Source organism: Podarcis pityusensis, assembly GCF_964106645.2.
Source record: "Podarcis pityusensis genome assembly, chromosome: 2".
Classification (NCBI taxonomy): Eukaryota; Metazoa; Chordata; class Lepidosauria; order Squamata; family Lacertidae; genus Podarcis; species Podarcis pityusensis.
This window is the reverse complement of record NC_138029.1, coordinates 114427981-114444105: the sequence shown is the minus strand read 5'-3', so window position 1 is coordinate 114444105 and position 16125 is coordinate 114427981. Positions and strand designations below refer to the sequence as shown.

Here is a 16125-nt window from a genome sequence, read left to right as displayed (position 1 = left end):
TTTCATCAGAGAAATATTGTAGGGGATTCATACAGTATTATGCAGAATGAGGTAATAGGAAGAGATGGTAGAATTCTGGACTGTACCACTTCAGACAGAACAGGGGTGAGGAATCTGTGGCCTAACCATGAGGAAACAACATAATACCCAAGCCCTAGCCTTGTGCAAGATACAGTGTGGTGGTGGTGGGGGCACCAGGATTCATTTTCACCCCAGGTGGGCATGTAGAGCTCAGGCTATCCAACAAGCCAAGTTTAGGATTGCCACATATTTTCCATGGGGCTGGTCTATCCCTTCTCCATCCAGGAACTTCTGAAACTTCTGTAACAGAAAAATTTGCTTCTCATCTGTGAAAAGACAATCAATGTTAGCATCATGCATATTTTTAACCTTGTTACAAAACTCCTGAAACTTTTCTAAAGTTTCTTGCAGTTTCTCCATCATATAAACCCAAGAATAATTAGTGAAACAATCCACACACAAAAGGTAATATTTTGCACTGCCTCTAGATGGTTCTAGAGGACCAATCACATCAGCATACACCCGCTGAAATGCTCTGTCGACCTTCTTGGTCACCTTCCTGGTGCTCACACTGGTCACACCTGCAAGAGAGATTTCGTTAGAGTCAGAAGAATTACATTTCATGTAATCACTTTGATCAAAAGTCAACAAATACAGTCCATCTTTCTCTTTGGCAGTAAGAAACAGTTCTCCATCTTTGTAGATCTTGCAGCTTTTAGCATCATAGGACAGTTTCAGTCCTTTCTTTGCAATCTGCGACACGCTCAGCAGATTAAATCTCAGTTCTGGAACCAGGTAAACATCACTTATAGTCAAGCTCAGACTCTCAAGATACACAGTCCCAATTCCAGTCGCTTCCAACTCTTGACCGTTGGCCTGTTTCACAGCGAAGCTTTGCTTCTTCAACGTCGTAAACAGTTGTCTGTGCGGGCACATATGAACCGTTGCGCCCGTGTCAATTATGAACGAGTTCCCAACATCTGGCGTGGTTCCTTTCGCCATCATAGCCTTTGCAGGTTTCACCTGGCACTTGGAACGGCTTTTGCCTGACGCCTCAGGCTTCGTAGAGCTGCTCTTTGCTCTTCTTGACTGGCGCGGCTTCTTACAGTTTCGCTGTAGATGCCCAGTCTGTCCACAATTGTAGCATCGGACAGCACTCAATGCTACTCCATGCTTCCCAGTAGCATCATCAGTGGGGAAATTTGAACTCTGTTCTTCCCTCCCCCTGTCAGCAACACCCATTGCACCTTGTTCAGGAACACCAACAGTTCCAACAGCCACAGTTCCTGCACTCTCCCCTCTGGGGTCAAAGCTCTCCTCAGCTTTCGTTGAGCTCTTAGGAACTTAGCCAGCATCATCTTGGCTCACCCCTTCTGGGGTAGTTATCCATCCAGACCCTGATGAATAACTGTCTCTGGTCAGGGGAGATGAGTTAGGCAAGTCTCCCCCCTTCTTGGCATCCATTTTGAATCCAAGCCTCTCTCACTTTCAAACAAGCTGTAAAATCCAACAGTTGTTTTTTTCTTTCTCACGCAGGCAAATTGCAAGTTGTTTACGCTCTTTTGCACCTGGCAGCTAAACTCTGGCTGCTATGGAAAGTCCCTTCCAAGGGCACGTAAACTTGTAGCCAAAACATTCTCTGATTTTGTTTCGCTTTCCCAGGCTCACACTCACAGTCCAGCCCCTTTGCCAGTAACTTTCCAACTTTCCGTTACCTAGCAACAATGCATTTCAATAGGACAGTTTATCAACCACAAGAATTTGTGGAATGCAGGCTTCAGCCTTTAAGCTGCAGGCCTCTTCCTCCCGGAGCTCTTGTTTTTGTTGAAACGCAGCTCCGTGAACCAGTGAATTAATCAAACTGCGTTCACACTTTTAGCCCGAAATGCAGCATACCTTGAACTTTGTTGCTCTGGAAAACACCTCTTCTTTCCACCAGCTGTCTGTTGAGCCTCTGGCTTCTTTCAGACGCTTCTCTTCCTCCTTGGAGCAGAGGAGGACAATCCACCAGCCTCTCATGCAGATGTCCGATGAATCGCAACCATCCTCTGCTACCATATGTTAGTATCTCAGCTCACAGTCAGAGGTAAACTGGCCTCCCCCGGGCAACTGAGTGAGATACTTGATGACCTCTCCGCTGCGTCTCCCGGCAGGCTAGGTCATAAACCGGTGATTTCCCTCATTAGATGTGAGGAAAACACACCCTCTGCTTCTCTGCTTCTCTCCCTCCCTGCATTCTCCCCAGGGAGGGGAAATGAGATAGACAGGAGTCCTATTTACATGTTTTATTCCTGTCTCTCAACAGTACATAGAAATGTGACTGCACCCTTCAGTCTCCATTAGAAGAGTCACAACTCCTCCCCTGTACTTCCAGCACAGGTCAGATGACACACTGAGCTAACATCCGGTGCTCAGTACAGAGAATAGGCTCCACCTTTTCTCCAACAGTACATCTGCAAACCATAACATCCTGTTTTGCATTCCAGCCATCTGGAGCTGGCTTTTGCCTTGGTGCTTTTTCCCAACACTCTGTTCCTTCAACTGCTGACAGAAATTCAATAGCTATAGTTTCCTCATCCCTGACTCTCTGTCATAGCGATAAGGTCCACCTGTTGAATTTCGGCCTTCAATACTGCTTTTTCTTGGCTGGACTTGTGACGGCCTACTTGAAGTTGTCTACGGTTGCAATCCTATGCACCCTTCCAGAAAATATAAGCTCCATGGAACCCAGTGGGAGTTGCTTCCACATAAACATGCATAGGATTGTGCCATGGGTTGTCTGCGTGTTGCTCTTTTTTATTACTATTATTTTATTTGCTCAACACACAACAAAAAAAGGACAAAATGAACCATAGTGAAAGCACCATCAGTTGCGCCTTACATAGAGAGTTAATATAAGTTTCATAATCAATCAACTGTAATGGTCTCTTCTTTATAAACCCAACTTTCCATCTACTCCATAAATCAAATTACCATTCTTTACTGCCCATACATGTTATTACTGTCATTTCACATCACGTTCAAAATATGTTAAATCAAACGATATTGCTTGAGTTATTCAAACCCTGCTACGGCTTCTAGGTCAGTATTATTAATTTTCAAATATATTTTAAATACTTCCCATTTTGAAATGAAATCTTTCCTTGGTTTGTTCTTTAATATTTCAGATAAACTATCTAATTCAGCATAATCGATCATTTTATGGACCTACTCTTGTCTTGAGGGAACTTTTCCACTTTTCCACATTGTAGCTATAAGAACCCTCGCTGCCACCGTTGCGTAGAGAAAAATATCATTAATTTTTTTAGGAAAATCCATGTGAATAATACCCAGTAAATATGCCTCTGGCTTAATGTTAAAGGAGATTCTTAACATCATTTTGAGTTCTAAATTGATATCTTCCCAGAAAGTTTTGATTTTATTGCATTGCCACCATACATGATAGAAGGATCTGTCTTAGTGTTGCTCTTACCTGTCTGTTCTGCTTTCCTCTTTCAAATCAAAGCGTCCTGGAAGGGGATTTGAACACTGCAAAGGAGCCCTTGTCTCTGAGTATTATGTCTTGACAGCAGCCCACTGCTTCACCATAGTTGACAAAGCTGAGGAGATCACAGTCACGTTAGGTAAGCCAAATTCTCTCAAGCTGGGAAGGACCAGAGTTCCCAGATAGGGGTGTGTGTGTGTGTGAGGGAAAACGTGATGTGGTTTCCTCTTGTGCCTTTTTAACAGGAACCAGGTGAGCAGAAAGCAGAGGGCATGTTTTTGATCACTGAAATATACTCAGAGTCGAGAGTGGATTTCATGCTCTTTATTCAGCTCATAGTGGTGAGGAGGAATGAATGAATGTCCCCTCAAAGTATCTGCTTTATATGCATTATTTATACAATGGGCTGCACGTGATTGGCTAATTCCGGAATTCTCCTGTAGGCCAATCAGGTTGTGGATTCACTTCCATCTGGAGCCAGATTGGGTAGCTCCTGCAGACCAATCATACTGCTGCATTGTTCTAGGACCAATCAGACTGCTGCATTCTGAATCCTATTGTTCTAGGACCAATCAGACTGCTGCATTTTGGATCCTATTCAACTCAGTACATAACAATCACCTGGTGACAAGCACTGCAGGCAGCAGCATTTACTGGAACTCTGCATTTAATTCTCATCTTCTCCGTCTAGGTGAGAATCAGCGCTTCGAAGTGGCTGCAGTCCGATCGCACCCACTGTACCAGATTGGGAAGCTAAAAGATCGTGGAATCTCTGAATTCTATGATTATGATGTCGCCCTGGTGAAACTCGCCAAAAAAGTCATACCCTCTGTTTCTGCAAGGTGAGGTGGAGAGGGAGAGAAAATGTTGGTTTTCCATTGGGACTCTGATTAAAAGGGAGACACACACCCGTGCCCGAGCGAAATATCTGTGTTCTAGGCCCAAGCAAGAAACAATAAGCAGCAAATAAGCCAAGTTTCAGCTGCAGTTTTACAAAACACAAGGGATATGAGATTGTGGTGTGGCATCTTGAAAATGTGTGGTTTTCAAATATTTAAAAGCAAGCTATTGCTCCTTAATAATAAGTAAATGATAGTAAGTTGTGGTCAGGCTGGATTCTGACACCTTTCATGGGTTAGAGACCTTTACATCTGCTGCTGTGGGCTCTAGTCTGCAAAATCCGCTCCACTTCCCAGTGGGGAGGAGTTGCGGTGGACCGCGTGGCCACCCACTCCCCACCGGGGGCGGGGGACTTTGTTAGAGCCCGGCCAGCCAATCCGCTGGCTGGGGGGCGTGGCCAGGGCCGTTTAAACGGAGGAGCGAGCCAGAGGACTTCCTCTTTGGCTCGCTTCCTCAATCACCCCCCTCCCTATTTTGCAGGTTAGGCTATGGCCTTGCTATGGACTTTGGTTGGTCGCCTTGGTTGTCCGAGGGGCCTGGTAGGAATTTTTCCACTTGGCAAATTGGCGCTGGCCACTTGGTTTTCGCCTACCTCGTAGCAATCGTCACAACTTTGTTAGGGTTGCGGTTAGGCATTGTTTGACCTTGTGATGGGGGAGGGGAGGTGTGGCCATCACCTGCCCCTCCATGCTTAAGGGTATTCCGTTAAAGGAATCCGGGGGTGTTGATCTTGTCCGAAGCCTGGGTCAGGGGCTAGGGCCATGACACGACCCCGACGGGAACACCAGGGGGAGCTTGAGTTGGTTCGCATCGACAGGGCTCCCTCTACCGGTGGCTTACCCTTACTGGACTTCCTGCGCATCGGGCAGGAGTCAGATATAGTCAGGTCCAATCAATGCCTAAGCCAATACCGCTCACTTTCTGTAATTTCAATAAAGTTGTGGCCAAAATGTGCCCAATAACATAACCCTAATATCTGTGTCCTTGTGTGAGTTATTTTCAACGAGGGGGTGGCTGCGGGGTCTCGACACGCAACTTGGGCCATAATAATTTTCTCGTTGTTAAGCTTCTGCAAACTTCCTTGCTGTTGTTATTTTGTAGTGAGGGAAATGCACTCTGCACAACCTCAGGAACACTTTTGTCTATTTGCACGTTATGGCTGATCCCCGACATTACCTGCCGATGTCCTATCATCTCTCTGAGGTCTGAGCTCTGGTGCAAATTAATCCTTGGTTGTGAAGTGGGGTATGTCCCACGACCGAGGCAGTGACCAAAGGCAAACAATAGGAAGCTTTTACACTGCCCGAGTAAACTGCAAACAATCCTGACAAGTAGGAAAGTTCTAGGTCCTTCTCCAGGGCCGGTGCTGGTGCTCTGCTAACTTCTCTCTGGTGATTCCTCTCCACAGGCCAATCTGCCTCCCCTGTACGGCTGGGACCACCCGGGCTCTGAGGAAGCCCCACCCACAGACCACCTGCAGGAATCATGGTAAGAAGAGCAGGCCTGTTTGCGTGAATGGCCAACCTACTGCAGAGGTACCACAGAGGTGGTACAAGCAGCAGACTTTGTGGCATGCCTAGCAAACAGGGTGTGAGCTGGCTTCTGGGGGACAGAGTCAGACCTACACTTGTCCCTCTTTCTCCAGCACTGCATTGTAGTCTTCCCTCCAGCTCAGTAGACTAGAGCCAAACCCATCCTAAAAACCCAGGGTTGTGTGTGCACACTTATAATGTACAGTGGTGCCCCGCAAGACGAATGCCTCGCAAGACGAAAAACCTGCTAGACGAAAGGGTTTTCCGTTTTGGAGGTGCTTCGCAAGACGAATTTCCCTATGGGCTTGCTTGCGAGTCCTGCGAGTCTTGCGATTTTTTTCGCTCCCCCCCCCTTTTTCTAAGCCGCTAAGCCGCTAATAGCCGCTAAACCGCTAATAGCGCTAATCCGCTAAGCCGCTATTAGGGTTGCTTCGCAAGACGAAAAAACTGCTAGACGAAGAGACTCGCGGAACGGATTATTTTCGTCTTGCGAGGCACCACTGTAGTGTGGTACACACAGCAGAAGTAACCTGGAAACTGCAACTAATCCAGAATGCGGCAGCTAGACTGGTGACTGGGAGCAGCCGCTGAGACCACATAACACCGGTCCTGAAAGACCTACGCTGGCTCCCAGTACGTTTCCGACCACAATTCAAAGTGTAGGTGCTGACCTTTAAAGCCCTAAACAGCCTCGGCCCAGTATACCTGAAGGAGTGTCTCCACCCCCATCGTTCAGCCCAGACACTGAGGTTCGGCTCCAAGGGCCTTCTGGCGGTTCCCTCAGTGCGAGAAGTGAGGTTACAGGGAACCAGAGGGCCTTCTCGGTAGTGGCGCCCGCCCTGTGGAACGCCCTCCCATCAGTTGTCAAGGAAATAAACATCTGAAGGCAGCCCTGTATAGGAAAGTTTTTAATGTTTTATGGTTTATTGTATTTTAATATTGTGTTCTGAACTGCCCAGAGTGGCTGGGGCAACCCAGCCACATGGGTGGGGTATAAATTATTACAGTGGTACCTCAGGTTACATACGCTTTAAGTTACATTCGCTTCAGGTTTCAGACTCCGCTAACCCAGAAATAGTGCTTCAGGTTAAGAACTTTGCTTCAGGATGAGAACAGAAATCGTGCTCCGACGGTGCGGTGACAGCAGCAGGCCCCATTAGCTAAAGTGTTGCTTCAGGTTAAGAACAGTTTCAGGTTAAGAACGGACCTTCAGAACGAATTAAGTACTTACCTCGGGTTAAGTACTTAATTTGTTCTGGAGGTCCTTTCTTAACCTGAAACTGTTCTTAACCTGAGGTACCACTTTAGCTAATAGGGCCTCCTACTGCTGCTGCGCTATTTCTGTTCTCATCCTGAAGCAAAGTTCTTAACCCGAGGTACTATTTCTGGGTTAGCAGAATCTGTAACCTGAAGCATATGTAACCTGAAGCATATGTAACCCGAGATACCACTATGTTATTATTATTATTATTATTATTATTATTATTATTATTTTCTGTCTCATCCTTGATTTGCCTGGACTTGTGGCAGACTTGCCCCAAAGGTTGGCCACCCATGATCTTGACCCTTGCCGGGTTCTCTCTCTTTTTCCCCTTTCCCCCACCCACCCACCCACCCACCCACCCACAGTTTCTAGCCTTCTCAGTATACCTCCATCATGTTAAGAGGAGCCCCGCTGGATCAAGCCCCCGGGCCCATCTTCTCCTCTTTCAACAGCAGGACCCAACCTCTTTGTGCTCTTTTATTTCCCCAGAGGAATTGCTCCTGACCATTGGAAACGTCCCGTCGTTTTTTGTGACCGACTGTAAGCACGAGCACGTACAGGCCAAGGGGCTGTCTCGCAAGACAGTGAAAATCAGGAATAGTGAAAAGGTGAGAAGGGAGAACTGCGCCAGGATACCCCTTTTTGACTCGGGGACCACTAGCAATATTCAGGCGTCTTATAAAAAATATGCAAGAGCAAGAACCCAAGTGATGACTCTCATTTATCCTCAGGACAGAGGTAGCCAATGTTGTCCTCTCCAGACCTTGTTGGAGTCCCAACTCCCATCGGCTGGCATAATGGTCGGATGGTTGGAGTTGTGGTCCGTCAACATCAGGAAGCCACCAGATTGGCCACTCCTGCTGTAAGACTCTCCACTTCTGCCATGTGGAATTGCCTCCCTGGAGAGACTCATTGCTGCTTGCCTGTTTTATCTCAACAGGCTTCCTCTGGTTGCAAATTTTAATCGCTGCTGGTTTGCTACGCTTTGTTATTTTAGCCTTGAGTATGGATGTTTTTCTGGGACGCAGGTGGCGCTGTGGGTTAAACCACAGAACCTAGGACTTGCTGATCAGAAGGTCGGCAGTTCGAATCCCCGCGATGGAGTGAGCTCCCGTTTCTCAGTCCCTGCTCCTGCCAACCTAGCAGTTCATGGACCTGCTCCTGCCAACTTAGTCCATGCAATGCAGGAATCCTTGTCCAATGTAGGACTCAAACCCACAACTCTGAGTCTTATGCATAAGAGTCTTATGCTCTAGGGACACGGGTGGCGCTGTGGGTTAAACCACAGAGCCTAGGACTTGCCAATCAGAAGGTCGGCAGTTCGAATCCCCGCGACAGGGTGAGCTCCCATTTCTCGGTCCCTGCTCCTGCCAACCTAGCAGTTCGAAAGCACGTCAAAGTGCAAGTAGATAAATAGGTACCGCTGTGGCGGGAAGGTAAACGGCGTTTCTGTGCGCTGCTTGGTTCGCCAGAAGCAGCTTAGACATGCTGGCCACATGACCCAGAAGTTGTACGCCGGCTCCCTCGGCCAACCCCAGAATCGTCCACGACTGGACCTAATGGTCAGGGGTCCCTTTACCTTTACCTTTACGGATGTTTTTGTTGATATTTTTGCTCGGCAAAAAAAGCAAAAAAGCAGCGCTGAGCTAGAGCATTTTAAAGCACAGACCCGTGCCTTGAAACACAAAAAGGATTAATGGAGTATGCTGAACTGGATAAGATGACAGGAAGGATTGGAAACCGGAGGGATCAGAGATTCTCAGAAGACTGGAGTAAATATGTGAACTATTTGAAAAGCAACTGTAATCAACAGATTACGCTAGCAGGATTGCAATAAGTTTTGTAAGGAGGACTATGCGAAATATTGCAGAGAAAATTTAGGAATAGAAATTATTCGTTAAGGATTATTAAAAAGTAATAGTGAAATTAATGAAATGCAGATTATTAAAAAGTAATAGTGAAATTAATGAAATGCAGGCTTCGGGATGCAGGCAGCTCTGCGCAAGCCTAGGGAGCCCAGCGCGACTTCCCGTTGGGCTCCCACGGCTTGCGGATAGCTTCCTGAAGCCTGGAGAGCGAGAGGGGTCGGTGCGCACTGACCACGCACTTCAGGGAAAGCCTGCATTCCCCCCATAGGACACACACACACATTTCCCCTTCATTTTTGGAGGGGGAAAAGTGTGTCCTATAGGGCGAAAAATACGGTATGTGACGACAGGTGCACGAATGTTGTTAGCCCAGGGATGGAAAGAAGATAAAGTTCCTACTAGAGAAGAATGGCTAATTAAATTGTTGGACTATGCCGAAATGGCAGAACTGACCGGAAAGCTCAGGAACTAGGAAGAGCAAAACTTTAATAAGGAATGGGAAAAACTTTAAAATTTACGTTGAAGACTACTGTAAGCAGTTGAAAACACTAGCAAGACTGCAATAACGCTTGTAAATGTAACAAGAACTATGGACATCATGGAGTTATAAAAAACTTGATTATTGAAAAAAGATGCAGTAGAAATAAGAAGTAATAATAAACTTTCACTTATACCCCGCCCTTCCCGGTTCAGAAAACCGGGCTCAGGGCGGCTAACAACAAATTTAAAACACTTAATTGTAAAAGCAGCATAAAATACAGTATAAAAACATGAATAACAATAAAATTCAAAGTTCAGAAATCAATTTGGGGAAAATCCATCTAATAAGCATTAGATAATCACCAGGTCTAGCTGGTTGAATTGGTCCTACTTGGGCCAGCGAGGAGGCCAGGGGAGAATTAGCTGTGGGGTCTCAGAGCGGGTGATCTTCATAAAAGGGGAGGGGGAGGGAAGAGAAGGGAAATAAAAGATCAGGCTGAATTCAAATTAAAGGCCAGGTGGAATAGCTCTGTCTTACAGGCCCGACGGAAGGAGGTTAAATCCTGCAGGGCCCTAGTCTCATGGGACAGAGCATTCCACCAGGTCGGAGCCATCGCTGAAAAGGCCCTGGCCCTGGAGGAGGATAGTCTGACTTCCTTAGGGCCTGGGACCTCTAAACTATGGTTATTCATGGACCTAAAGGTCAACTGCAGGGCATACCAGGGGAGGCAGTCCCGTAAATACGAGGTAGAAAAGGTTTAACAGCAGAATGCATGGAGTGGAAAGTGGGAAGTCCAGAGATTTGGAGGAATCTTATAACTGTGGATGTGTTGTGGTATTATTTTAATTTTAAATTTGTAAAACCAAATAATTTTTTTTTTTTTTTGTGGGGGAAAATGTGGATAAGCCCTACTAGCAGTAAACCCACCTTTCCTCCTCTTCCCTCAGAAAATTGGCTGCGAAGCAGACGCCAAGAAAGCCTCCCAGTACGTAAACGTCACGGATGTCTCCCAGGTGGTGACTGAACGCTTCTTATGCACAGGGGGCGCTGACCCTGAAGTGGACCCCAACACTTGCAAAGGTGAGGAACAGCACCTCCTCCTAGGACACCCCAGGAACCACAGCCAGGGCTGCCTTTGCGGACTTGCTTCAAGTTTCACATTAAGGCTGCGTTCGCAGAAAAACGTGAATTGCTTTTAGGCGGACAGTTCAGGACTTGAACGTGCTTGCTTCTTTCCCCAGAGAGTAAAGTCCAGTGAGGATACCCCTCTAGTTGTCTGGGCTCTGCTTCTTCTTGCAGAAGTCTTCTTCTTTGGCGATCATAGAATCATAGAGTTGGAAGAGACCACAAGGGCCATCGAGTCCAACCCCCTGCCAAGCAGGAAACACCATCAGAGCACTCCTGACATATGGTTGTCAAGCCTCTGCTTAAAGACCTCCAAAGAAGGAGACTCCACCACACTCCTTGGCAGCAAATTCCACTGTCAAACAGCTCTTACTGTCAGGAAGTTCTTCCTAATGTTTAGGTGGAATCTTCTTTCTTGTAGTTTGGATCCATTGCTCCGTGTCCGCTTCTCTGGAGCAGCAGAAAACAACCTTTCTCCCTCCTCTAGGTGACATCCTTTTATATATTTGAACATGGCTATCATATCACCCCTTAACCTCCTCTTCTCCAGGCTAAACATGCCCAGCTCCCTTAGCCGTTCCTCATAAGGCATCGTTTCCAGGCCTTTGACCATTTTGGTTGCCCTCCTCTGGACACATTCCAGTTTGTCAGTGTCCTTCATAGCCGAGTAAGATTGTCTTCCATAAACACGGTTTTAACAATGAGTCTGTAAGTGACTGTGAAGGCCAATTCTGGATCCACACGTCCTTCCACAGTGGGGACATTGGTTTCTTTTTTTTTTATTTATAAATGTTTATTAGGGTTTAACATACAGAATAGATATAATAAACAATATAACATATGTCTTAACATAGTTTCACATCTTCTTTGGACTCCCTCACATCTCCCGCCCCCACTTTCATCGTTATAACTTTTTGCCAGCAATTTATCATCTTGTTTGCATTCTTATGTCCCATCTATTTATTTATAATCTTGTAATTCTCGAAAAAATTTATATTTTCTCAATCTCACTTATCATCTTAAATCATCTAATTTAGTGGTGCTCAATTATTTATGATCTAGCATCCTGCTTAACATTCACTCAAATTACAGTATTTTTGTAGATAAATCTTGAATTTCTTCCAGTCTTCCTCCATCCTCTCCTCTCCCAGGTCACGGATTCTGCCGGTCATCTCAGCCAGTTCCATATAGTCTATCAGTTGCATCTGCCATTCTTCCAGTGTGGGTAGATCTTGAGCTTTCCAGTGCTTTGCAAGAAGTATCCTTGCTGCTGTTGTTGCATACATAAAAAATGTCCAATCCTTCTTTACCACCCCTTGGCCGACAATACCCAAAAGAAAGGCCTCTGGTTTCTTTGTGAAGGTATACTTAAATACCTTTTTCAGTTCATTATAAATCATTTCCCAGAACGCCTTCACTTTAGGGCAAGTCCACCAGAGGTGGAAGAATGTTCCTTCACTCTCTTTACATTTCCAACACTTATTATCAGACAGGTGGTATATTTTTGCAAGTTTGACTGGGGTCATATACCATCTATATATCATTTTCATTACATTTTCTTTCAAAGCATTGCATGCAGTAAAGTTCAACCCAGTACTCCACAACCTTTCCCAGTCCTCAAACATGATATTATACCCAATGTCCTGCGCCCACCTTATCATAGCCGATTTAACCATTTCATCTTGTGTATTCCATCTTAACAGCAAGTTATACATCCTTGAAAGTACCTTAGTCTTTGATTCTAACAGTTCTGTTTCTAGTTTCGATTTCTCCACCTGGAACCCTAGTTTCTTATCATTTTTAAAAACTTCTTTAATCTGAGCGTAATGTAACCAGTCTCGCACTTTATCCTTCATTTTCTCCAAACTCTGCAATTTTCAGTTGTCTCCATCTTTTTCTAGTATTTCCCAATATTTTGGCCAGGGGGACATTGGTTTCCGGGTGGGAGCTGATCACGGTGTGGATTTGCCAAGCATGTCTTCCTCTTAGCACGTTTCTCCCTTGCGTCCTGAGTTTGAGTGTCTTCAAAGCCCATGACCCCTTTGGTAAAGGCTGTACTTCAATTGGAGCGCTCGCAGGCCAGTGTTTCACGGTTGTCAGTGTTTATACTACATTTTTTTTTTAGATTTGCCTTGAGAGAGTCTTTGAACCTCTTTTGTTGACCACCAGCGTTACACTTTCCATTTTTAAGTTTGGAATAGAGTAGTTACTTTGGAAGATGATAATCGGCCATCTGCACAACATGACCAGTCCAACGAAGTTGATGTTGAAGAATCATTGCTTTGACACTGGTGATCTTTCCTTCTTCCAGTACACTAGCATTAGTCTTCCCAGGCGATGTGTAAAACTTTTCATAGACACCGTTGGTGGTCTTGCAGAAGCAGACAGCTGCCCATGTATGTGTTGGGAGAAGCTGCCCCATTGCCCGCGTTGAAGTAAGACCACATATCTAAAGCAGCGTGACATCATTTAACACATTGGTGGCTTCTCCGGAACCCAAAGGGTGCTGAGAGTTGCAAGGAATCCTGTGTTCTCCTCAGAGCGCTAAAATTCTCAGTGGTTTAAGTCAATCCTTTTTCCCAGTCACCCAGCGTGGCTGGGGTAACCCAGTCAGATGAACAGCATATAAATAATAAATTATTTATACTGTGGTAATAATAATAATAATAATAATAATAATAATAATAATAATAATAATAATAATTTATTATTTATACCCCGCCCATCTGGCTGGGCTTCCCCAGCCACTCTGGGCAGCTTCCAAAAGAATATTAAAATACTGTGATACCTCAGGTTAAGAACGTAATTTGTTCTGGAGGTCCGTTCTTAACCTGAAACTGTTCTTAACCTGAAGCACCACTTTAGCTAGTGGGGCCTCCCGCTGCCGCCGCACGATTTCTGTTCCCACCCTGAAGCAAAGTTCTTAACCTGAGGTACTATTTCTGGGTTAGTGGAGTCTGTAACCTGAAGCGTCTGGAACCCGAGGTACCACTGTATTATTATTCCCAGGGGACTCTGGGAATTGTAGCTCCGGGAGGGGAGTAGAGGGTCTCCTTAACTACAGTCCCCTCATTGAGTAGAACTGGAACTCTGGTACATGTATATAGCTTCAGACTTGAACATCACACTCTCTCTGATAATTCCCTTTCCTTTTGCTTCCAGGTGACTCTGGTGGTCCCCTCATCATTCCTAAAAGGCAACGTTATATCCAGGTAAGCGTGGACTCCAACTGGCCCCAGGCTTCTCTGCTGGACCTCAAGCCATGCCACCGGTTCCAAATGACTTGCCAGTTCCTGGTGTTCTTTATAGGCAGGGCTTTGTGTTCCCCAATTCTACAGCTGCACCACACAAATGTGGCATGGGGGGGCAGCAGAAAAGTAATCGCAAGGCTTGGTTCTCTTTGATAGCACACTCTGAAGGTCAAAGCAAGCTGCACATTCAGCTGTTTCACTTTATTCCATTAGTAGCCTTCCCTTTCTCCCAAAGGAACCCGCTGACGCCAAAGCAGTTAAAAGGCCGAAAAACAATTCCAATACAGATACAGAGCAGCAAAGATCTTTGCTCAGAAGGCTTTCAGTATGTGCTGAAAAGACAAGAGACAGCTCCTGTCTAATACCGTACTGGCCCAAATATAAGTCACACTTTTTTTCAAATTCCAACTGTGAAAAGTTAAAGTGCGGCTTATATTTGTGGATATTTCACCCTTCCCATAGCAAGAATCTCATGATGTTTTCAGAAAGGAGGGGGCGGAATCTGCTCATTGCTTCTTCCGCTCCAGCCTGACTCTGTGGGAGTCTGAGTGTTATCTGTGTAGAGATAAGATGACGGCATAACGATCTAACATTCACGCAGTCCAGAAGCCTCCTTTAGCTTTAGTTTATAGTTTATTTTAGTTTGCAGTAGCTGTAAAAGAATAAAGAAGTTAAGCTTCAGAGCCGTCGTTTGTGTGATTCATACTCTGCTGTGCTCTGCTGACTTTGGCGCTGACTTTGGTGCTCACAGCTCAAAGTTGTGAGTCCGTTGCACTTAGACCTGCTCTCCCGCAGTGGAAGGTCTCTGGAAGTGCTTCCCAGCTCGCCTGGCTCAGTCGGGGCAGAAGAGGTTGAGCCCAGTCGTTGGCACCAGCTCAAAGGCGAAGCTGACGATATTCGCAACGTTACAAAAAGCCCAATATTGCTGCTGAGACATACAGTGAACCCCCCTCTTAACTCCTGCTGGAGCCCTGGCAAGTGGGGGGCCGCTGGTGCTGCCACTTCACGCTTCCTGCTGTGCTCTTCCTCTGTTGTTGGGGGGGGGGTTCCCGCCTGCTGCCGAGAGCGGCGGGACAGCGCCACCAGGGGCTGCCACGGTGGCGCTGCCATGCGATCCCCCTCTGCCTGCCTCGCCACTGTTAATGGAGTGGGGGGCACCCGTCTGGCGCAGTGTGAGGCGAGCTATGCGCCCCCTGCAGAATGTCTCTTCTTGCCCAGCCACTGTTAGGGAGCAGGGGGGGTGCACCCACCTGGTGGGGGGGAACAGCAGGTTGCGGTGGCAGGTATTGCGTTTTTTTCTCTCCCCCCCCCTTGAATTTTAAAGATGCGGCTTATATTCAGGCCAATACAGTGGTACCTCAGGTTAAGAACTTAATTCGTTCTGGAGGTCCGTTCTTAACCTGAAACCGTTCTTAACCTGAGGTACCACATTAGCTAATGGGGCCTCTGGCTGCCACCGCACGATTTCTGTTCTCATCCTGAGGTAAATTTCTTAACCCGAGGTACTTTTTCTGGGTTAGCGGAGTCTGTAACCTGAAGCATCTGTAACCCGAGGTACCACTGTACGGTATGCCTGGTAGTCTCACTCTAGCCTCTTCTTTTTTTCCCCCCTGCAGGTGGGCGTGATCAGCTGGGGCGTGGTTGACGTTTGTAGAAACAGGCCACTGCCTGTCTGCAAAACTGGCCGCAATCGCCACGAGGGGTCTCCTGCCTATGCCAGGGATTTTCACATCAACCTCTTCAAGGTCTTGCCTTGGCTCAGGGAAGAGCTCCGGGACGAAGGACTGGATTTCCTGTAGACTCTTCTCCCCAATTCCACCCCCCCCTTCCACCTCGCACCTGGGGTGGTTTGTGTAAATACAACGCGTATCTTGAAATCCTGTAAAGTGAATGCAGTTTTAACAATTGTATATTAAATTCCATTGTGCGAAGAAAAAGGATAAATAGCTCTCTTCTGTGATACTGGTGTCTTTCGGATAGCTGTGAGTATTTCACCCCAGTTACGAGTTTATATCCGATTAGACTTCAGCAATCTCACAATCCCAAGCTTCTATTTTCCCTCCCCCTTTCTCAAATAAGTTTTTAGATCAAACAAAGAGATGAAATTGAAGACATCAAAACATGTTGTTTTTCAAAAAAAGAGACACCAATGTGCCACAGGAACTCTTCCCTCATACCAAACCACTGATAGGGTCTATC

General features: G+C 46.2%; 1 protein-coding gene and 1 long non-coding RNA gene across 2 annotated transcripts in view; one reads left to right on the top strand and one right to left on the bottom strand.

Moving 5' to 3' along the window:
• Positions 1–15863, top strand: part of CFB (complement factor B) — a 38895-nt gene extending 23032 nt beyond the window's left edge. The window contains exons 12-18 of the mRNA XM_080991875.1: positions 3527–3644; positions 4197–4347; positions 5814–5893; positions 7691–7809; positions 10498–10630; positions 13838–13887; positions 15543–15863. Coding sequence (XP_080848001.1) covers positions 3527–3644; positions 4197–4347; positions 5814–5893; positions 7691–7809; positions 10498–10630; positions 13838–13887; positions 15543–15725 — 834 coding nt within the window. The 3' untranslated portion in view covers positions 15726–15863. The remainder of the gene's footprint in view (positions 1–3526; positions 3645–4196; positions 4348–5813; positions 5894–7690; positions 7810–10497; positions 10631–13837; positions 13888–15542) is intronic.
• LOC308470192 overlaps positions 1–16125 on the bottom strand; it is a 212288-nt gene that overhangs the window by 97763 nt on the left and 98400 nt on the right. The window lies entirely within an intron of this gene.